This window comes from Gavia stellata, chromosome 1, assembly GCF_030936135.1.
Source record: "Gavia stellata isolate bGavSte3 chromosome 1, bGavSte3.hap2, whole genome shotgun sequence".
NCBI classification, from domain to species: domain Eukaryota; kingdom Metazoa; phylum Chordata; class Aves; order Gaviiformes; family Gaviidae; genus Gavia; species Gavia stellata.
Window position 1 is genome coordinate 26,395,330 of NC_082594.1, and position 25,061 is coordinate 26,420,390.

At 36.3% G+C, this 25,061-nt stretch overlaps 1 protein-coding gene across 4 annotated transcripts in view; it reads left to right on the top strand.

The window, feature by feature from the left end:
- The window catches only part of NBEA (neurobeachin), a 516,023-nt gene that overhangs the window by 233,959 nt on the left and 257,003 nt on the right, over window positions 1-25,061 (top strand). For all 4 annotated transcript variants that reach the window (XM_059826681.1, XM_059826675.1, XM_059826690.1 and 1 more), the window contains one exon: window positions 17,850-17,911. In XM_059826681.1, the coding sequence (XP_059682664.1) occupies window positions 17,850-17,911 (62 nt within the window). The remainder of the gene's footprint in view (window positions 1-17,849; window positions 17,912-25,061) is intronic.

The window sequence follows — 25,061 nt, forward strand, 5'->3', positions numbered from 1 at the left end:
ACATCCAAAATGTTTTTGTTTGTGTGTCCAGGCATGTTTTCTTTCAACTAATCAGACTTTTCAAAATTGCTTACCAGTCTGTAGCACAGCATGTAGCCAACATTCTGAACAAAATAAATAAATGATCAAATATTAGCAAGTGAGAGAGGAAGGGGATGAAAATAGTGTTATGATTTTAAAATTTGCATTAACTGGCATTAACAGCACATAAGTAAAAACTGAAGCTATTCATAGTGCTGAAATTTCTAAGAGCCACTTGTTGATCCTACTTTGATATTTTTATTAAGAGTCTTGATTATGGTGCAGAATTGTTCCTGGCAAAGCTAACCGCTTAGACAGAGATCTACAAAATGAGAAGCAAAGGTATTCCACTGGAAAGGTATGTTGAATCATTTTGTGGAATAACCGAAACTCAAGAAAAAGCCAAATTTCAACACAGCCAGATGCTGAGCCCAATGTCTAGGAACAAAGAATATAGACTATACCTAGAGGGTAGGGGATCAGGAATGAAGCCTCTCAAAGAATGTAGTGATTGTTATAATAATTAGCATACTCTGGGCTGTCTTAGCTCACTGCTGAGGCAACCAAGACTTGTCCAATACTTGGATGCCTAGGAAGAATAAATGAGGAGGTGATTTCATTTCTGTGTACAACTTCAGTAAAAGTCCTTGTCGTGGATGGAGTGAGAAAGAGTGCACTTCACTCACAAGAGAGAAGCAACAATATATTTTACTGATATGAAATAGTGAGTTAACAAAGTTCAATGCTAAATGCGACAGTGTTTTAACGAGATTCGATGGCAAAGTACACTTGATTATTTACTGCATAGAGGACAGGGTCAGACAAAACTTTCAGGGAGACCCTCCTGTTGAGTCATGAGATTCAGAAAGGACCCCCTTGCGTTCTAAACTCAGAGAAGAGTCTAGGTGCAGCTAGATCCAGACTTAGTCCCAGACTTGGTCAACGGTTTATGTCTAAAGGATTATATATGCACAATCAATCCTTTATATCACTTAGGTAAGTTTTCAAAGTTTCAGTATGCTATTAGTCATTTACCGAGAATCTGTTGCAGCAAGGAATCTCTCAACCTCTTGAGAAGCGTCCCTACTCAAGGGGAGATCCCGGCGTGCAGCCCGCTGCTGTGCAGGAGAGCTCAAAGGGCTCTTGGGCTGCTCACTCTGTATAGGGGTAAGATGATTGACTCATAGTCGTATTTGCATACCAACCACAGATTTTATGTTGACCAGCACTGTGGTTAGGTGGGCAGATTGCTCAAATTAGCACTTGGCTATTGTGTTGTTATCTGTCTCGCCTGAATCCACTTTGGGTGGGGTCCAGCCATCATGACCACCACTGGTAGTTATGGCTTGATAAAAGCAGCACACTGTCACACTCCTACCATCTGGTCCTATAGTCAGCACTTCAGGAATGATACATGCACGCACTGAAGCGGGAACAAAAGAGCAGGGCACAGGGGTGATTGATGGATGGGAGATAAGCTCCATGAAGCACAATGTAAAGAGCTAGATTGGTTCGACATACCAAAGAGAAGGGATAAAAAGTTAGATACTACAGGATGTCTTAGCCTTTCTACCAGCAGAATGCCTAAAGAGGGTAAATAACATTGGAAAACTTTACTAGGCTTATCATCAAGTACTGAGATTGATGTTACTTGTACTCTTTATGACTGTTTTAAACATTCTTTCTAAACATAGTCTTCAATCCAGCTTCTCAGGAGGAAACATTTCATGGATTTGCTGACTGGTTTTGGAGCTTCTTTGTGGCTTTGGAGCCTGTGAATCCCCATTTCCTCTGTGCCATACCTTGCAAGGAATGATAGTCTGCATTAACCTTAATTTGCTCTAACATTGCCATCACTGCATTTGTTCGCATGGTCATACACAGATGTACTTCAGTGTCAGCTAGCCACCTGCAGGGATCCGTAAAAAAAGTACTTTTTCCTTGTTCTGCGGTTGACTGCATCTCAACTGCTGCAGTCGAGAATATATCATCTTTCCTTGAGGCATCAAAGATGGTCAGTATTCAAGTCACTGTATGAAATAAGCCTTTCTTCTGATTTTTATATGTGTTCATATATATATGTATATATAAAAAATATAAAAAACTTATTTTTATTTTTTAAGAACTTCTTTAATCGTTACCTTGAAGCTCATTTTAGTATGAGATACTTTCTCCTTTCTCTGCATAATGAAGTTTGTCTCTTCAGACAAGCCTCATATAAGGCTCATGACAGCTATAGTTTAGTCCTCAGATTTCAGAGAGCCCTTGCAAGTGTATGAATGCATAGCCATACATATACTTTAATGTGATTTCTTGCCGATATGAGACTTATGTGATCAGCCTTTTACTCCCTTGATAACTTTTCAATGTGTTGGCCAGTTTTAGCCGGTTAAACAAAGGATGCTTAAAAGATGCTATTTTTGTACAATATTCATGAATATAGGTATCTGTTTAAAGAAAAGATACTCTATAATGTGTTGGCTGCGGCAGTAGTTGCATGTGTATTTCTTAATCAACTTCAATATTTGCTCTGCATTATCATTTGGGGTATGCCATCATCATGTAGTGAATAAATGGAAAACTGAAAAGTAACTAAAAGAAAATTTCATCTGATTCATTTGTAGCTATGTAATATACTGTGTTGGTACAACACTATGGGTATTGCAGTGTAAAGAACAGGAAAGCATTTGATAAAGCAGGACTGAGATGGAGTGCAGTAGGAACTCAACCCTATTAGACAACAGAGGATCTCTGTTAGCAATCAAGGTGAATGTTAAAAAAGTTTCTGCAGAGAGGATGGTAAGCAATGGTCAGGCTAGTGCCATTTGCAGTGTATGTCTCAATGGACATGATCACTCTGGTCAGTAAGGGTCAGGAATCTTATGGATTCTTTGGTTTGTACTGGGGCAGGAACTATGAATTGGTTTTCAAGGCTAAGGAGTTCATAATACATTTCTTCTCTTCCATGCCACCTCCAATCCTTTCTTTCCATGTGCCCTAGGTGTCTCGGTGTGCTTTCTTCTATGTCTAGTAAGAGGTGATGCTGCAGGTTTAGCACAGTGAGGGTAAAGCCGGTGAACTGCCTGACTCAATCCTCTGGAAGACAGATTTCCTTAATTTGTGGTAGTAGGATTCCTGTTCATAGATTTCTTTTTATCTTTCACTGTAAACACTTGCAAAAAGATCTCACTGAAATCGCACTACTGTCCAAAAACAGATAATGAGGTTGGAACAATAATAAGTTACAGATAATACTTTTGTTCAGTAAGTTTAAAAACATTCATCATCGCTAACAATACATTGAACAACTTTATATTGTTACGAGCTTTGAGTGTTGATTTGCACTGTGAGGATGTTTTTTATGTATTTTCCTTTTTTACTTTATGAATTTCTGCAAGTAATTTGCAAGATTTGGTTTTTACCATGAAGAAAACAATAGGTAATTTTGAAACAGGGCACGAAAACCCTTGAAATCCTCCAATGGATATAATTTAAAATGCCGCTGCTGATTGAAATCCTGCCTGCACATGTTGTAATCCCTTCATAAACAGGAAAAAAAAAATGGTTCATTAATTTAAAACTGCTATTTATAGGTTTGTAAGAAATTTGTTGTAAGAAATTCTTTATCTATGATTAGCTCTTAGTGTCTTACTGAAAGGCTCCACAGTACGCTCATGTTTCTGCAAACGCTTCAGGACTGAAAGTGTTTCTTGCTAAAAAACATTGATGAGTCAGATCCACACGGAGACAGAAAACAGCACCAGTTTTCCAGAAGTCTGTATGATAGGAACAAAGAAATGATGAAAGGTTAAATGGATATTCAAATCTGCCTATTTATTTACATGTACTCCAGCAGAGTCAAGGTTCAAAGCTTTGCAACTTCCACACTTTTTCAGAATATGCTACTAGTGACAAGACAGATCCCAATACTGGCATTCAGAGGAGGAACTGAAGAGCAGGTGCCACAGCAGAAGTCTCTGTTACTTATCCACAGTGAAATTTTCAAACTATATTGACCCCTACACCAGTTACAGAACATTTTTCTTTCATACAATATTGCTTTATGATGGCCTTTAAAGGGATATCATTACAAACACCAGAAAGTGAAGAGGCTACACATTCACTCGATTTTGAAGATTTAACTCTTGATTTACTGAAGTTCCTGTGTGCACAAGTATGTTCTGAACAGATGTTGAACATGGCAGGAAACATATAGATCAGAGATCCAGATAGCAGCTAGGAAATGCATAGCATCTGGCACCTTTTTGAAAGTAAACCTGCCAATAATTAATTACACATATGAGCCACTCTATCCCTGTCTAATGAATTGGACACTTACTAAGATGTATTAGACTATGTAACAGAGGTTAACTACTCATACCCTCTCCTTTGTCTTTGGCTTATGTGGTTCCAGTGTAACTTAAGGGTAGAAATTGTTGTTGGCACTCAGATTATATGTCCTTGATTATATTATCATCATTACATTAATTAATAATCAAGATATCTTTACAATCTAAAATGTATGGAGTTCCCATTAGGCAGAAATTGGGGTGGTTCTGTTGCTTTGCCAATGGAGAAAAAATGACTGAAAATGTGAGACTAATTGTAAAGTTTAGAATCAACTACATATACTCAACAGAAGAGGTTAGGAGAGTGCAGCAGTAAAAAAAATAACTACATGCCCTCAGGAAAATAAAAGCTGATAACAGTGTAAAGTAGTCAGGTTTGCTGAAAAGAAGCTCTGAAGGTTATCCTTGAAAATATAGAAGCCACTAGATGTTTGAAGTTACTAAATTACTGTTGAAAGTGCTACTACAAAAATTATATTATTAGAAAGCAAACAATACCAATTGCTGTTCTTGTAAAGCACATAAAGAAATGCACAAAATATTGGAGCCCTTAAAGAGCAAGAAAAGGAGTTGTTTGTGGTCCTCAGGTCTCACTTACCTTCAGCAGTATTGGGCACTTTCTCACAGGTTTCTTTTTCTAGCTAGTAGCCTGTATTCCAGTTGCAAGCCGTAAGTCCTAGAAAGGACTGGTCTTTTTGCCTTAGAACTCTAGAATAATACCCTTCCTGATGACTTCATACTCCTTCTTTGTCCTAATACCATCCAGGTCAGATGTCCCTCTGTTTTTCTTCTTGTTCTAACTTTCAGCTTTCATGCAAAATCATTTTCTTTTTTTCCCTTTTTTTTTTTTTGTAATAAGTTTGCCTCCTACTACAAAAAGAGTAGCAAGAGATCTATTTAATGTTATTTCAAGGAAATAATTTTAAAAGATTCTTGAGAAAGTTCTTAACACATACAGGCACTACTGTAACACAGCCTGTAGGTGGACTCATCATATCAGGTATACAGCAGTGCTGCATGGTAACACCGGACTAAGTTGTACAATTTTTTTTAGAACCGCCACCTTTTCCCCCTTATTATATTCTCCTCTACCGTCCAGGTCCAAAGAAAAACGAGGTGGTATGCCAAAAAGGTATTCAGAATCTACAGGATGTTCATGCTGTGACTGAAGCTCCCCACAGGCAGAGGTTCTCTGGTTCTTATTCCACTTAATTCATCATTCAGAACTCAGCAGGGGACTCTGCCTGATTTTGGACTTGAAACAGTTAGGCTGGTATTTGCCCCACCCTTTGTCCTCTAAAGGCTTAAAAAATAGTATCAATCTACTTTATTATCCCAGCAGTATTTTCCAGAGAACTACCTAACTCTGATAAACTATAGGGTGCAAATAACATCTCTGTATCAGATTTTGCCCTGAAAGATGTATTTCTCAAGAGGCATAGTCTAACAATCCTTTTCCGTGTAGCCTGAGCTCTATGTCCAGGTTCTTTACAAATCTAATCTCATTAGGGCTGGTCACAGTTTCTCCTTCTGTATTCCTTAACTTTCTGTCTACTTATCACCTGCTCTTATGACCCAGACTGAAACCTTTTAATCAGTGACCAAGTTTAACAAAACTCCCTTACTTGTCCTGATGATTTAAAGGCACTTTTACAGTTCATCCTGTTGGATATGGATGTGCTTGTTTCCATGCCTTGAAAGCATAAACAAAGAATATTCCACAAAAACTCTTGAATCAATTAACTTGAGAAACTACTACATTTTAATCTTAAAAATATAGCTATTTATAGAGCCCTTTGGTTTTGATAGAAAAAAATGTTAACAATAGCATAAACATTAATGAACCATCAAACTTGATTTATATAGATGTTAACAGACTCCCTACAGACCTGGGATTATTTTTGCAAGGACTAAGAGAATATATCTTTACCGTGTTCAGTCTAACTTTACGTTAAAATTTACCTCCCCAAAAAAACCCAAACCTGCTAAACACATATTGTCTTATATAATGTCTTATTTTTGTTTACTGGTATTTGGAATTTTATGATCCAATCTTTTTATACTAATAGTGATGTTGTCTGTGAAGATTTTCTTGCAATTGGAAATCTTCATGCTGAAAGAACTTGTCAGACAACACAGACAGTTGTGATATGTCAAATTAAGATGGCAAAGTGATGTCAAAGCAGGTCTAGGGAGAGCCCATAACAATGTTACTGTCAAGTAAATAAAGAAAACTGAAACACAAGAAATACAAGTTATTTCAAGAGATCTATGACTGGTACGGTTCTGTTTTTTGAGAGACACTGTTTTAGAATGATTACCATTTGTCAGTAGAGCTTCAGGATAGGAGCAAGATCTGATGGCTGCCAACTAAGGTCAGCAAAGTTCAGCATGGAAATAAAGATTTTTTTTTTCCTTGTTATCAAATTCTCAGAAAACAATAACCATCTAAACAAAATATTAGTTCACCAACAGTTTGCTCAACTAGATACAAAAATTAGCTGGTGGGTTATACTGCTGAGGACATCACACCTAGTTAAAATAATGGTCATCTTGGCCTTAGAAATTTAGGAAGTTCTGTAAGGTTTTGTTATACTTCCTATTTGTAGCTGCACTGGTTCACTCACTGATCTCTCAGTATGGCCCCAAGGTTGCCAAAGAGAAGAAATATAGGAAGTAAGGAGGACTAGTAAAGAGTAAGTGGGTTTACTACTATGCAGCCTAGCCTTTTCTCTCCTTCCTTTTTTGTCATTCACCATACACACATTTCAGCTGTGTCACGGCATGATGATAATATTCCCCTTAATAATAGAAAAGAATGTAACAAAGAACTAGAGGATAGTAGGTAGTAGAAAGAAGGAAACAAAAGGCAATTCTTATGTTTAAAAAAAGAGGGGAGAAACAAAAAGGAATAAATAAGCACAGAAAATAGCACATCAAGTAGGAATAAGTTACGGACTGAAGCTAAGGAAAAGTTGATAAGTTTCAGGAGAAAAATAAAACCTCATACCTAAGGAAAAAATTAGATTGAATAATGCATTTGAATTATATTCTTTGTTGCATTTTCAGGGAAAGCATGGTATTCTAGACACTGTCATTTGGGATCATACTTATGAATGATCCATCTTGTCCAGGATGTCACTTTTGACAGCTTTAAAAAGAATGGGAAAAGTTTCTTGAGATGAAGAAAAAGCATCATAGGTGTAGTGAAGGTATAAAGTATAAACATTTGCTTATGTTAGTGAGTGAAATTAATGTTCTGATTTCTGCTTGTATACTTCTTTGAAAATAATTCACTATTGCAGTAATTCTTCTGAAATGTATTTCCTGTAACACAGATTTGAGAGGAGGTGAAGGACTGAGAAAAAAGAGAAAGGAAGGGTAGATGTTTCTTCATTTAAATAAGAAAATTATGAGGGATCAGTAGAACATAAAATCTCAGAATGGTTGTTTTTTCCCAGATGTATTGAATATGTGGCAACTTCTTTGGTATCAGTTGTTTTCATTTAGTAATTTCTCTATAAATTGAATCACAAAAATAACAACTTGATCAGGAAAGGAACAACATCTTGAGAAAATGTCATATGGCAAAACTTGAAAAATCTTTTAACTTTTCACATTTTAAATTAATTTTTAAATGGATTTTTCCATTAATTTTTTTCTTACTCCATCCATTGAAATAAAATATCCAGGGTAACAGCTGTAGCAGAAATTTAGCCACAACTTTGAGCCACTTACTTGAGTAATGTCATAGGATAAAGGGGGAAATCAGAAGACTTTCAGGCTCAGATATTAATTTTCACAGTGGACTGTTGGGTATTTGGAAAAAAATTTGAATGGTTTTCGTTGAGTTTCTTTCTAGATAAATAAAAGGTTTGGATTTTCCAGAACCTCTGTCTAAGTGTAGTTTATTTTTTAGTTCTTCCAGGCTTCCACCAAAATAAAGTGTTTGTAAGTTACTCAAGTCTACCTGAAAGTAAAGTAGACTTCAACAGAAAAGCAATAGTTCAATTTTACAGACATTTTCAAGATTAGAGGAGTTTTCACTTGATCAGCTGCAGTGCAGTGTGATCCCTGGTTTGGCTGTTTTGACCCTGTCTAGAAGGGTCTTTAGAAGAGGGGGAAACACATTTCATTTCCAGCTTAAATTCTAGTGTATAATAAGTATCATATTGTTCCAAAAAAAGTCTGCTTCACTTAAATTTAACAGGGAATTGTTTTCTTACAATTGACATTTTTGTTGTATTCTTTTATATGAAAAGAATAATTTTGTCTTATTAAGGCTAATTAGAACAATTTCTCCATTGATACACGATTGATATAAATTTTAGATCTGTCCTGGTATAGCAATTAGATAAGGATATTAGTTCACTACATCACAACAGATATTTGAAAAGAGATCCATCTAAAGAGATACTGTTTTAAGAGAAGGACAGAGAAACACAAATGCATATATTGAGTAAATCCAAACAAACCATTGGCCAAGGAAAAAATTACCACAGGCACTAAATGAAAAACTGGATCCGTTTTGAAAATCTTCAGTGAGATATTAAACTGAACACTGGTAGTGGATTTTATTTTATAGATTAAGTGATCTGCTTCTCATTCGATGAATGAGAATTTGTGCATCCCATTAACACTAATGGAAAACTGACAAAAATTCCGTATGTTGGTATAAGGCTAGACTCTTCAGAGTAATGTGGCACCGGCATCAGTTTTGCCAATATCATTACAGCTCATGGCATCACAGTATGAAAGTCTGTAATTTTAAAAAGTAAATCATGTATACATTGTAATAAATCCCCTCTCTGTGGGTATGCTCTCAAGGGTTTTTGCCATTCTGTGATTCCATCTGGATATTTTATAGTCCTCATTTAGATTCCTTTTTAGTAACTGCAGTGGTGAAAAAGTATAGGTTTTCTTACTTTAATAAAATAATTCAAGAAACTGTTACATAACGTTCTTATTCTTTTAAATATTATCCTAGTATTAAGATCTGTTTTATTTTACAAATTTGACAAAAAGGGCCGAACCATTTGAGTTGGGTTTGAACAGATTAAAATCTATTTTTTATGTTGACCTATCAGTGTTTATTTGAGGTGTTTATCTTAAGATATGAGTTCTAAAGATTTCTGATAATATCTTAAAGGTATTTCATTTCATAACATGGGTGATACCTTTTCCTAGATTTTCAGGTACCAGAGATAAAGAATATTACATGTGTTGTGCAGTGTCTTTCACTGTAACAAAAAACCTTATAAGAAGTATAACTGTCTTGATCAACAACAAAAGCACTGAATCAAATTCACATTCATCATGTTTTTCTGTGTCACTCTTTTGCTCTGTAAAGGAGATCTACCCATACCAAGGATGGTCTGGAGTACTAATAAAGCCATCCTTCATGGTCCCTAGAGTTGATGGTAATGTTGTGTTCTGCCAGTCAAGGATGCTGAAGGGAATTGTTAAATCCATAACCCTGACTTTGTTATTTTAGAGAGTATACATTCTTTGGAATAGCATTTCCTTTCATCTGGTAAAAGTGGAGTTGTAATTATTTTGAAACATGGCTGTGATTTCCATCTGCAGACTCTCTGCAATTCCTGAATATTTGCCAGCCTTTGCTTTTCATAAATTAAGACCATTAGCGTAATTTAAATGTCTACAAAATATTTGACATATGTATGGTTCTAAAACAAATTTTGAGTATAATCTTGCAAAAAATTACATTCTGTTTAATACAAATCTTGCTTATTTTTTCTAATAGTTGCTTTGCTTGGAATAAGATCATCAGTCATTTCAGTTAATAGTTTTAAATACTTAGCATTTACTTTCAAACTTTTCACCTATCTTTAATTTTGTCTCCATACTATCTCTTTTCAGTTCTGTATTGAACTCACCAGCAACTTCATAATTGATTAAAGACATCAGTTTGAATCTAGGCTTCTCTGAATGACAACATATGGCATGGGGGGAATAATGTAGATTTAAACTATCCAAGTAATTTTAATTAATGGTCAAAAAAGAAATCCTAGGTTTATTTCTTTGATTCTAAGTTGGACTTAGCAAAATATTTCAAGAAATCATTTGCCATAAGATTTTGCTGGCAGAAGAAAGACATTTTGCAAGAATGAATACACTTGAAGGAAAACTTGCATTTCCAACCAAAATATCACCATCACTTTTTTCCTAGTACTGTCAGAGCCAAAACATGGTTTAGTTTCTGTCACCAGCATGAACTGTCCTTGAAAATTTCTTATGCCATTCCTAAAAATGTTGAACAGAGTATGAGGGAATGGTCTATCAAAAATGGAGACACAATTTGAGAATGGAAATTACGGGTGGAAAATTCCTACTTTGGCTTTTGGCACAGAAGTCAGTGAGGATTATGGGAAGAGATACCACGATACGAGTTACCAGTAGTTACAGAGAACAATTTGAAACACTACAGTTTTGTTTAAAGTACATGGAAGACTACATCAGCAGGAAATAGAAAATAGCTGACCTTACAAAAATACAGGTTAAAAAGGAGAAGTCTAGTATTTTCTGGTAATTTTTTTGTCTAGTTTTAGGACCTTATGCTCATTTCTAAGTACCTTTTATGTACTTTCCATATGTTAATAAAATAATGCATATAATAGCATGTCTTTATTTTGTCATAAGCATTTTTTTCCTATACAAAGCTCTTGTAGTTTTGATGACATGCTGTACAGGAGTAATAAAGGTCAAGTTTTCCCTGTGAACTGGGCTAAATGGATTAAACTTTCTCAAGCTGTTTATTTAGCCATACCTGAGACTTTCAGATAAGTAGAAGCTATAATTGAGTGAAAAATTTCTGCAGGCTTTAAAGTATAGTTAATTGCATTTTTTTTCTAAGTTCAACACAAGATATAAAAACATTTAACTTTTGTTTTTGCTAATATTACAATTGATTCCAGCTCCAATAAGGTTTAAGTTGACACAAAGTAAAATCATTGAAAGAAAATGCAGGCAAACCTTGATAAAGACCAGATGAAATTGTGGTGGTATTCAGTTAGACTCATACACACATTGTATTAATAATAATAAAAAGAAGTTCAAACCCATGATCTTATTTCATAAGGATTTTTTTTAAAATTGATTTTATCAGCCTACGTTAGATTTCTTCAAAATAGAAATTCACACTGACTAGTTCAGCATGGTGACTTTGAGATTTTGAACCCATGACTTCATTAATGCCACAGGCATGACTAAAATAGTATACTTGAAATTAATCTTTTTTTAGACCTTAATAAGTCATAGTGAAAAGAAATAATTAGCATAACTTTGGGCCAACAGAAGAACATTGAAAAAGAAGTCAAGTAAACCAGAGCATTTCAAGATAATTGCCAGGCATACATCATTTATTCCAGATTAGCTAAGGTCACGCACTTGATGCTCCCAGTTTTTGCACCCATATATGTGGTCATTGTTACCATCAAATTGCTGAATTTTGATGGCTATATTTAATGGACTGAGAATAGACCATGAAGAAAAGTACTAAAAGCAGCAAATATAAAAAGCACGTAGTCCATTCAGTTAATCAATGACCTTTTTAACCTTGCTGTATGCAGGAAATATCCACTTGTATTTTAGTAATTACATTAGCTTCCTTAATGGCATTTGATACAGATGGGATAGGAAGAACTTATCTGCAGCTGAAGAATGCAGGCAACAGTTTTAGTTTGAATTGCAAATACTTTTTTCGCATGGGAGTTAAGTGGGAGGAAAGAGAACTGAGAATAAATTTGTGTGCTCTTCTCAATCAGAGAAGCCATTATTTTTCAAAGCTTGTTATCATTTTTGTTTCTCATTATGTTAAAACTAACAAAATTTTGCACATTCTAAAAATCTTTGTGAAATCCTGAAAAACTATAAAGAGGAAGAATAAATGCAGTTGGTAGTGCATTTGGGGCTTAGGAAATTGATCTTTATTCCAATTCATGCTACAAATTCTATTTTCAATTTTGTGAAGATCCCTCAACCAGTTTGTGCCTTCTTTTCTGTCTGTAAAATGGGAGCAGAACATTTTCTTCCTCCCCCCCCCTTTTTTTTTTTTGTTGGTTAGAATATATACTGTCTGCTGAAGGAAATTATTTTAGTGTCTGTACCAAGCCAAAAGCAGTGAGGCAATTCACACAAGCTGGACTTCCTGGAACAGAAGATCACACAAATTTTAAAACCAAAAGATTATTAAAGTGATCTTTTTTCTGGTCTCCGTAGAATAAGTTCAGCAGGACAGGGATGATGATTCTTCCTTAACTTCTCCTATTTTGATTATGTGGGATAGTCATAAACCAGAGATTGCATTCTGACAGTTTTTCCTAATAGGCAGAAATGGATCTGTCCTCCATTAGATCTGATCTGTTTTTATCATTCTCTACGATTGACTCCGCAACAGCTCTGACAGTAAACTCTTAAGATTCTGTTTTGCATAACAGGAAAAAAATCTTTATTTATTTATTTCAAATCTTTCCTGCTTAATCAGGAGTAAGCAAAAATGGGAAGAAGCACAAGGGACAGAAAAATAAAGCCCTTGGCAGCTAGGAAAGAGGAAATGGAGCATATAACGGAGGGTGCAGCCTTTCCCTCATATGATTTGAGTGGAAGGAGTCCCTGAAGTGGGAGTAGGAGGCTGATAAGCAAGAAAATTAAAAAGTGAAATGGTGGCCCTGCTATGAATGTTTCACATTTCTGTATTCTGTTGTACTTCAAGGAAGTGTGGTATGAATACTTAAAGGTGAATAGAAAGTATTTCTGTTTCTGTTTCCTTCTTCCTACCTATCAAGATACATGGATTCCCATTTTCTGTTATGGCTACTCCTGTTTTTGCTTACTTATAACTAGTGTTGCACATTTGATTTCTGCTGCAGACTGAGCTCTCTGCAAAGACTATTCCTTGCATCCATCTTTGACACTATGAGGTTCTTTCATGAGGCTTTCCTATCTCCCTCTGTGTTTTCATGTGTGAAAAGTGCTACAGTCCCTAAGACAGTTATTTGTTTCTTTTTGACATGAAAACTAGCCTCTTAGAACATCAAGTTTTGAATACAACTGGTTATGAGAGGTGTTAATTGCTATTATCAATGGTTGCTTCATCAGGAGGCAATTACAGAGCTGGTTACAACTAATGGGTGTGCTGATGTGCTACCCAGATGCCAGTTCTGTATCCTTCTCTTTTTTTTTTCATAATTTCACAAAAATCAGTTCGATTCTCCTTTCTGATGCTAGAATGCTATATCCAAGCTTGCACTTGACTACAGAATCACAGAATCATTAAGGTTGGAAAAGACCTGTAAGATCATCAAGTCCAACCATCAACCCAACACCACCATGCCCGCTAAACCATGTCCCACAACGCCACGTCCACATGTTCCTTGAACACCTCCAGTGATGGTGACTCCACCACCTCCCTGGGCAGCTTCTTCCAATGCTTCACCACTCTCTCAGTAAAGAAATTTTTCCTAATATCCAGCCTAAACCTCCCCTGGTGCAACTTGAGGCCACTTCCACTTGTCCTGTCGCTAGTCACTTGGGAGAAGAGACCAACACCCACCTCTCTGCAACCTCCTTTCAGGTAATTGGAGAGAGCGGTAAGGTGGTAAGGTCTCCCCTCAGCCTCCTCTTCTCCAGGCTAAACAACCCCAGTTCCCTCAGCCACTCCTCATAAGACTTGTGCTCCAGACCCCTCACCAGCTTCGTCACCCTTCTCTGGACACGCTCCAGCACCTCAATGTCCTTCTTGTAGTGAGGGGCCCAAAACTGAACACAGGATTCAAGGTGCGGCCTCACCAGCGCTGAGTACAGGGGCACGATCACTTCCCTGCTCCTGCTGGCCACACTATTTCTGATACAGGCCAGGATGCCGTTGGCCTTCTTGGCCACCTGGGCACACTGCTGGCTCATATTCAGCCGGCTGTCAATCAACACCCCCAGGTCCTTTTCTGCGGGGGGAGCTTTCCAGCCACTCGTCCCCAAGCCTGTAGCGTTGCATGGGGTTGTTGTGACCCAAGTGCAGGACCCGGCACTTGGCCTTGTTGAACCTCATCCAATTGGCCTTGGCCCATCGATCCAGCCTGTCCAGATCCCTCTGCAGAGCCTTCCAACCCTCAAGCAGATCAACACTCCCACCCAACTTGGTATTGTCTGCAAACTTACTGAGGGTGCACTCAATCCCCTCATCCAGATCATCGAGAAATATATTAAACAAAACTGGCCCCAAAACTGAGCCCTGGGGGACTCCGCTTGTGACCGGCCGTCAACTTGATTTCACTCCATTCACCACGACTCTCTGGGCTCGGCCATCCAGCCAGTTTTTCACCCAGTGAAGAGTGCACCTGTCTAAGCCACGAGCCGCCAGCTTCTCCAGGAGAATACTGTGGGAGACAGTGTCGAAGGCTTTACTAAAGTCCAGGTAGACAACATCCACAGCCTTTCCCTCACCCACTAGGTGGGTCACCTGGTCATGGAAGGAGATCAGGTTGGTCAAGCAGGACCTGCCTTTCATGAACCCGTGCTGGCTGGGCCTGATCCCTTGGTTATCCTGCACGTGCCCTGTGAGCATGCTCAAGATGAACTTCTCCATAATCTTCCCCAGCACCGAGGTCAGGCTGACAGGCCTGTAGTTCCCCGGATCCTCCTTCCGGCCCTTCTTGTAGATGGGCGTCACGTTGGCAAGCCTCCAGTCATCCGGGACCTCCCCCGTTAACCAGGACTGTTGATAAATGATGGAGAGCAGCTTGGCAAGCTCCTCCGCCAGCTCCCTCATCACCCTTGGGTCGATCCCATCAGGCCCCATAGACTTGGGAGTGTCCACGTGGGGTAGCAGGTCATCAACTGCTTCCTCCGGGATCATGGGGAGTTTATTTTGCTCTCCATCCCTGTCTTCCAGCTCAGGGAGCTGAATACCCTGAGGATACCTGGTGTGGCTGTTAAAGACTGAGGCAAAGAAGGCATTAAGTACCTCAGCCTTTTCCTCATCCTTGGTGACAATGTTCCCCCCACATCCAGTAAAGGATGGAGAATCTCCTTGGCTCTCTTTTTGGTTTTAATATATTTTTAAAAATATTTTTTATTATCCCTTACTACCGTGGCCAGATTGAGCTCTAGCTGGGCTTTTGCCTTTCTAATTTCCTCTCTGCACGACCTAACGAGGTCCTTGTATTCTTCTTTAGTTGCCTGCCCCTCCTTCCAAAGGTGATAAACTCTCCTTTTTTTTCCTGAGTCCCAGCAAAAGCTCCCTGTTCAGCCAGGCCGGTTGTCTTCCCCGCCGGCTCTTCTTACGGCACATGGGGACTGCCTGCTCCTGCGCCTTTAAGATTTCCATCTTAGATGTGATATAAGAAAAGTTATCAAGTGATGTCCATACAAATAGAAAAAAAGAAATCTGTTTTAGGTCAGATGATCATTTTACTCAAGCCCATAAAATCAACAGGCTTTTAAAAATTATATTATATAAAAATTCTCATTATTGTAAACAGAAAATTTTGCACTGAGGTAATTATCACTTCCTTCAAACAGAGAGTCCTGTTTTATAGTATAGCGAGAATTTGTGTCATTAAGACTCATCATTGTTATCTGGATGATAATTGTGAGTACTTATCCTAGCTTGCCATTTTAGGCATGTTTATTTTTATCCATGCTCCAAACTGTCTTTCATATCGTCTGAAGCTACACAGGTGGCATTAAGTATCACCAACTGTCTTTCAAGGTTAAAAACTTCTAATTTAATGAAATAAGCAAGGAAATATTCATTATGTGTTTCTCTTTAAAGTGTATATTTTGCATTGAGTTTTCTATTCTTTTTGGAAACGTGGTGAAGATACAAAGAAATCAATGCTGATGCATAAACATTTGTTATATAATTTAATTGGTTTATTTTTTAATAACTGTGTATGATGGAGACATTTGTTCTTTCGATGTAAAATCAGAAGGTAAAGGCATGTACAAATGTAGAAGACTGTAGCATGGGAATATGTTTCTAAGAGCATTATTTTGACTCGATCAGGTTTTAATACACCTGAGGTCTGATTTTGAAAGATAAGTAAGCATGTGACAGAAAAGATTTTTTTTTTTTTTTAGTTTTACAGAATATGAGATGGATTCATAATAAACCAGAGAACATTCTATGATAAAATATTTGATATATCTTTGTTACCTGCATTGGCTTAACTGTAGAGTTCAGTCTTCTGTTTGGATTTTCTTTGTCAGCTTTCAGAGAGTGGAGGTAGCCTGCAGGTGATAAGTATCCCATTAATCTTTCTGATCCTCTAGCACTTGAGCATGAGAATAGCTGATCAATTACAGCAATTGTCTCCCTAAATGAGCTTTGCACATCTGCCTCTTATTTCATTATTTAACTGTCTGCCCATATATCTGATAGAATGGAATCCTCGTGGCTTCTTACAGCTTGTTCTGTGTTACTGTACAATAAGGATGGGGTTGTTAGCAAAATGGGCACAAAAGGGTATTTATCCACCACCCGCAATAAATATATGTGCTATTGTGTAGGAGTGCTTTTGTCTCTAATCGCTGTTTGTAGAAACCTACTTAAAGCACATCAGTTTGCTTTTCAGCTTCGTGTTTAGTCCTTAGTTGTAAGGTTTATATTTGTGCATTTATCATTTTTATAACACAGCCAAAGTGTTTCCATGCCCTAAACCAACATATCAATGTGTTGCCTATATGATTTTAGATAACAGAAGCTACCATATGCAGTTAACAGTAGAAGTGTAATTTCCTCATCTCTTTGCAATGCATCTTTTAAATACTTAGATATGATATCCTTCTCTCAGAAAGTAAATTAGCATTTTCAAAGCTGCAAAGAAGTATTTACAATAGTGGCAATGTTATTAGGTATTAATTATTCAAATTAAGTACAAAACAATGAGTAAAAATTACACTGCATAATTCAAAGTTTAAGAAACACGGACTACAAATTGTGGGTTATAATTTTAATAAAAATGAGATTTCACATTAATGCCCCTTTCATTAATATTCAAGCTTTCAATTACAGGAAAATCAATTATCAGATGAAAAATAAAATAATTTCTTAGCAGAGGCATTATTTTCTACCTGTTAATATCTGATCAGGTTATCCTTAAGAATTTACAGGATTTGGTTTTGAAAGATTGTTTTCTTATGGTTATCATATATTAAATTGTGTCAGATGATATAGAAATTTATTTATTTATTTAAATGGTGAACTGAGCTAAATGCCAAAAAGACTTAATTAAAAAACATTCTATCCTGAATCTGGTATAGATTATTCCAGCTGATGCTTTGATGCTTTCTGAACATTTAAGTATGTTTGAATCTGAAATTCTCAGATAATTGTGCTTGAAACTTGTTTCAGTGAATTTGAGTGATAAAAATATACAGCACAGATATTTTATGGAATTTCTGAAACCATGGAGCTATAATAACTAAATAGCTTTTAAATTCATTTTTGACTATTTATTGCAGGTCTGGTTTGTATGAAGTCGAGTACTTCAGTGGTTGAACTTGTTATGCTGCTTTGTTCACAGGTAAGACGTTCTCTGGTTTTAATTGTATTAGTTTCTTTGCATAGTGCTGGATTACTGCCAGCCTAAGAATTGTATCTTGCTGTTTGTTCCATTCTTCCATTTCAGTATAAGAAAATAAAAATTAATCTCTTCTGGTAGCATGTAAGTTGTAGATATTTTTTTTTAATAGATTCCATAGTGTCGCTATAGTCACGGGGTATACAGCATATATTTGCATTTGTTTTGAAGAGTGTATGGATGTACATTATGTCCTTTTTCTGTGCATGAACTCTCTTTCAAGCCAGTTCTTATTTGGGATACGTAAATAGGATACCATTTTCATAATTTTATGTTAAAATCTGTCTTTTTATTAGTATTTTTTTAAAACCTTACTTTGTGGTGACTTTATTACTTTTGGTATACATGAAATAACTTATTGCATATTTTATATAGGTGTCAGTATATAAAAAGCAGAGGAACATTTCTTAGGTCCTCAGGAACTGGCAGAAGCAGAGTATTTCTATTTAAAAAATGCTGCGGTTAATTTTTTTTTATTAGCATAGCAGTAATAGGTTTCTCAGGAATCTGAATCAGTTAATGTTTTGAATTGCTTTCACAAGTCAAATATTCAAAACTAAAATAATTCCTCATACTGTTTGAATTGTTTACATCTCAATTTTAATTTTATTTATTTTCTCAGAAGTGTTATTGGCTAAATTAATATACATAGCCTTTTACTTTAAACTGCCAGTAATAAGTTACCAACAAAATCTTAGAATATAGCTCATTTTGTAAAATATAAGAAAAATATAATGGCCTAACAGATTCAAATAACTTCACAAGTTTTTACACTTCTCTAAAGACTTATTAACAGTGTTTCATTTACCACATTCCCCACAGATTTATAATACCAGTTAAACTCAAACCAAGTTAGTATATAAAATGCCCAGGTTAACTTGTTATATTATTACCAAGGAAAATTACTTATTTGTAGTTTTACCTGACTAGTCACTGCTGCACATTGAGAACATTCACAAAAAATGTACTGAAAACAAATTAGTTTCTAGGGGTAACTGAAATGAAAATCTACTTTTGAGGAATCTGTCTGAAAATAATTAACATTTACAACTGATTTTGGGGGAGGGTGTTCCAACTTACCTGCTGTTTGCCAGTCCATAGGTTGCGTTTCTTCAAGCTTGTGTCATAAGGAAACCATTAAATCTTGTTTTCCTTTTTTTTTTTTTCCCCCTCTTCCTTCCACACCCCCCCCCCCCCCCCCCCCTTTAGCCTGGGTGGATATTGGTTAGGGAAAAGTAAAAGAAAAATACATCCCTGGCAGGAATCCTCAGTGGGGTTTGAACTTCAAACCTTCTCCAGTAGGGCACTTGAAAAATTTGTTACCTAATGGTGAAGTCCTGAGTTCCAGGAAAATTCCAAAAGATCCATTAAGGCTTTTGAGCCCTGTGTTCATGTCATGAAACTTTTTTTTTCTTTTTTTTTTAGCAGCTTTTTAAACCTTTTCTTGAGGGAAGGAATAACTTAGAGTCCTTTCTTCTCTAGCCTTTTGTTTTACTGCAGTTCTCAGGAATAAAGTAGAATGTAGCATTAGGGTCTAGTGTCTTTGATGGCCTCATCATCTAATCATAGGTTTAACATTACTCATTTGCTGGCTCCAGGAATTCCTGCCATTAAGAGCCCTAGAGATGAAACTTTGCCTCAAATATTGATTGAAAGGAAGAGAGGAGAAATTTAAGCTCTTTCTGCAATGCATTTTCTTTAGACATCCCATAAAGCTATGTAACAAATGCAGCTAAATCAATTTGTTATTTTTGTGACCATTATACATGTTATTTATTATTTCAAAATATTTGACTATTTTGAAAATAAGCTTCATTTTATACCTGAAATAATATGAAGAGCCTAATAATTTTCAAATTTTTCAAACATTTAATCATTTTCTTCAGTGTTTGTTTGGGAGACCTATTTTCCACCTACCCAATTGCTTGGGAAAATTGCAAGCTTTTAATTTTTATACTCCATCGATGCTTTAGGGTTGTTTACTTACCTTCTAAATAAGGAAGATTTTGTGTCCTGATGTCCATTTATTACTAAGTACTTCAGAAGCTAATGCTCTAAGTTTGTTGGTGATGTTATATGTTTCTACAGGAATTGGTCAACAGGGGGCTGTAGTGGTGCAAATTGCATTCTCCTCCCCTCACCTTCCTAACTCCAAAAGTATTGCCTCTGTAAATTGTATCTGCACAGAATATTGTATTTAATCCTGCAGGTGTGCTAAACAATCATCTAGTTTGTAGTTCTATTCATCTGCAGGAAAAAAATTAGTTATTTTTTTCTAATTACATTTTAAAACTATTTGTCAGAAGAAAATACGAGGTAAATACTATAAAAATACTGATAGATAAATTGACTAGAAGAAGAGAATGGCAGACAGACAAATATCGTAATCCAGCCTATAGCTAACAGAACTTGGAATTAGGAGTTTAGGAGGTGTTGTCCACAGAAAATGAAGTTAACTCATCTCTGAAAAAAAACCAGATAGTGCTACCTGAGCTTTTCCATATGATAAATTGAGTAATATGGACTGGAAAGACTATATAAAGTACTGCGGTTTTTGATAATCTTAATGTAACTAGGGCTTTTCTTCCTAACATGGGTAAATCCTTCATATTCAAATTGAATGACACTTTACAGATTATGTGGGTGAGTTTGAAATGTGTCACTCAAAAGATAGATGACGGTATTAAAAACCTTTGAAAAGTACAATTTTGTTTGCACAGAACAGAGTAACTTTAGACATTGAAAAGGAAAGGGAAATGCAAAGTTTGTTTTCCTTTCATTTGCTACAGCAAATTAGATGCTTTTATGCTCTTTATGTTGGAAATTCCATGTTAACGACTACAGATTAGCAAGGATGTCAGAATTTTTTTTCTTATCTGAGCTCCTGAATAAAATCAACATTGCCAGCGGCTTACGTCCAAGGTATGGTCTAAATTTACATGAAATATCACATTACAAATGTCTGAAGGTACATGTCATGGATAATTCAGTTCATATGGGCAGCCTTTTAGACTCCGAGGGATATGCAATCAAGCCTTTCCCCCAAAGGAATTTGGAGTTTCTGTGAAAAATACATTTTAAGTTTTAAAGGAAATCCTGTAGGGATAGTGCATAATTTGTGGGTTTGGAGAAGAACAAAAAGTTCTACTCTTTGTATTTTCAGAATCTCTCCTGGACTGTAACTTCCTTCCCTGCACCCATTTTATTTTTTCCTAGTACCACCTGCTTCACTAGATTAAAATTTAGTTTAATTTGAAGGCTTTATTTTTATTATTTCTTATATAAACCAAAAGTACACGTCCAAGTACTTGAAATATATTTTTTCTAGATAATTGATAATAAACATTTAATGATTTTCACTTTTCCTAAAACAGGCATTTTCATTTGGATTTAGTCTATTTTAACATAAAAAGGATGAAGATGTGTTATGTTTGACAAGATCTGTGCTTGATTAGCTGGTCTTTGTTCCCTCAGCCTAGTTGAGCATGTCACAGCTGTGTTGCTGTTGGAGTGGTAGATTTTTTCAATAAACCATACACTTTAAAAAAAAAAACATTAATTTTTGCAGTGTAGTTTCTTCTTACATCAGATTTAGATTTCAATTACTTTTTTTCTTATTCTTTCTTTTTTTTTTTTCCCTAGCCAAAACACTACAATAGTTTCTAATTACTTCCAGATCTTTTGCAAATTTTTCTCTTTGGGGATGCAGCTTCTGCAGAAACTGCATGATGTTATCCCAAAGGAGTTTTATCTCATGCCACTTGTATTTTTATGTATCTTATCTATTAACAGGGGAAATTTATTTTCTTAAACACACAATACTGTCTTAGTATTTAAGACATCTTGCTACTTGACCTGTTTAAAAATATAACTATTATAATGGATAAATGGTTACTTTAGGGAAAAAATGCTATGCCATTTGTGATTGTAGAACATACAATATCTGAGGAATTTCAGGATTTTGTAGTTTTTAATACATTATTCATTCTGTTTATTTCCCCTCCCCCCACATTGGAAGTTTGATCAAGATTGTAATTCAGGAGCCTCCAAAGGAAATACCGAAACTAGAATGAAAATAATCTGCTTCTGAATCACTATGTTGAGGAAAAAGATTTCTTTTAGATGCTATCCCTTGTAAATAGGCTTTTATTAGAAAAAATTGTATGAGGAGTGAGGAAAAGGATATACATAACCAATAAATGCTTTACTTAAAACTCACAATTAAAACCTATTAGGAGATTCTCAAATAAATGATGGCACATGGTCCCTCTTATAATTAAGTTGTAAGTCGATTCTATAAATTGTTTACTTTTATGAAAAATTATAGGACTTAAAGTGCCTTAAATAAAGCAAACTATACCAAGAGTATATCCATAACTTGACAAACCCCAGTATGTAATTAATGGGTAAACCGAGCTACTGAGCTTCAGCTTCAGCCTTTCAAGCATTGGTTAACAGTGTGAGCCTCATAAATGAGTTGTGTCTGTCCACATTGTCTTATTTATTAACCCGGAAACTTAGAAGCTGCTTGGGCTGAATCCAGTCTGTCTCTCCATATCACAGGCAGCCATTCAGTACATACTTAATCAAAAAAGTTCCGTGAAGGATCTGCTCCCATGCAGCACAGTCCATAAAACACTTCCCAGCAGTTTGACACATGTAAAACATAGTAGTTGTATACTACTATATATACTATAGCAATCAAAACTATAAAGTGGCAAAATGAGGCAGAAGGCAGGAGAGGGGAAGATGAAAGAGTGCATTGCCTGTTGTCCTAAGTGGCAAGAAAAAACTTTAAACAGTATCAATAAATTAATCCCACTCCAGGGAAAGGTGGAAAAACAAACAAACAAACAAAACCCCACAAAATGTGCCTTGCCAGGGCAAATTCGAAGGAAATTCTCATTGAGTAAATTTGGTGATAGATTTGGCTCTGAGAGTGTAGGAAGACCTATCAACCAGGCACTGGAGGGATTTTGGTACGCACTAGCACATCTAAATGTGCATTCTGTCTCAAACTATGGGATAGCTCTTGGGCTTCAGAAATTGGCAGCTGCCCAACACAGAAACCAAGCAGAAAAAGAAATCCTTTTCTGGTCACTACAGCTGACCAGAAGAAGCCCTGAAATGTGGGATTCATGTAATAGAAACACAATCCATGCTTCTTGATACTAAACATACTCTATTCAAGGCTTCCTAGAAAAGTTTAAGTAGGAATTATCCAGCTCTGCTGTACAGTGCCTTCTTATCAAGCACCATCCTCACAGGTATCTTACCAGGCTCCATCTTAAGACAGTTAGCTTTATTTCTGTACTACACTATTTGTATGTCTATTTTACATTTTAGTATTATGCATTATTAGAAACATTTTGATTTTCATTATAGATTTATTTATAATAATTTTGTATTTATTTACTCCTGTTGCCAGTATTAGATTCAACTTTAATTATGCTTATTGGTCCTTATTTAGTCCCTCCAGAGGTATTCCTAGAGTTCCGATATCCCTTAATTTTTGTTTGATAAATGATAGCTCTTTCAGAGTAACTGTGATAGTAGCACACTAACAGAAGTGTTTGCTATTTGTCTTTTTGACACCAACTGCTGTAGGAAGGCTGAAGAGAAGTTAAATAATGACTTCTCTTAAATCTGAAGAACAGTGAACCTTGGACTTAACATACTTAGGAAATTAAGTCTCAGATAACTTCAATGGTGAAACTAAGGTTGGTTATGCAAATTCTTATGAAGGTGTAATTTTTTAATCTTTCTTTTTCCTAATCGTGAAACAAGTTGGATGTTTTACCTTTGGCCATGTTTTCCCACTTGTCCTCTTGGATTATCCACTGTCTCTGTATTTGTACCGATGCGACTAGGAGCAGACAATGCTGCATATCATATCACCTCACAGCAAAAGTCTGAATTAAAATTTGATGTAGAAGGAAAGGATACATAGAAACGCACATGCAAACATACAGAAACTCATTGTTTCAATAATCCGTTTCTCCAGCATATCTTGAAAACAACTATGCTAACAAAGTTCTGGATCTGCTACACTGCTTCTGTCCTGCAGCTTCTTCTCTGCTAACACCACTTTTGTGCCAGTGCTGATATTCATAAGACACAAACACATCTAAAAACTGTTCAGACATTTGTTTCCTGATTTAGTGGGGTAAACTGGCTGAGACCCTAGTTCAGAAGCCACCAGAGCTACTCAAAGAGAAGGATTCAGGATTGCAAATCTGGGAGCACAGAGGAGAAGAGAGAAAACAGCACTTGTGTTTTCATGGCAGCAAGCTGTAAATTCAGATCTCTGCATCTCATGGAATCGTACTCTTAGGCTGCAGTTTCAATGTTCAGCTTAGGCTTCTCTCTGGCCCAAATCACACCGGCAGAAGTATCATAACTTCTCCATGCCTAGCTCCATATTCTTGCTCACTCCCTTTCGCCAATACATGCAATGGTGGAAACAGTCACATCAAAATAAAAAATTACTCGGGATAAAATAGTAATTTTTAGCTGATTATACTTCTAGAGTAGCCATGAAAGCAATAGCTCGTGGCAGGTAGGATGGCTGAGGCTGTAGGAAAGAAAGACTGCCCCTGTGGCAGTCAAGAAAAAAGAAGGGAGTTTTGGCATTTGATGGGAGAGGAATAAATTACAACCAAAAATAATCCCACAGATTGTCATACACTGGACAAAGCACTAGAAAGGTTTACGAAAATGTCAGTCACATAGCTCCAAATTGCAGGTTTGTAACTTCACTTTTTTTCAAACTCAAATTTAAGTTCAATAAATTAAGTCTTTGTAGCTGAAGCAAGTACTGTCATCCTATTTGGACTATATAAAGGTGTAGCAAGAGAGAAACAACATTTCTACTGTGTCCTTATCCATTATCAAATATGGTACAGCTTAAACATGTACTTATGTTCTGGTGTTGATCTGTGGCTCTTCGTAATCCAGAACATGGCCTATACACAAATAGGTTGATATACACACTTAATGTAATTTTCAAAACCAGAAATGAACTCCAGTACAAGCTACAGGGGAGGTAGAAAACTTTTCCCTTTATATTGTTCTGCTCTAGGAATTCAGTGGT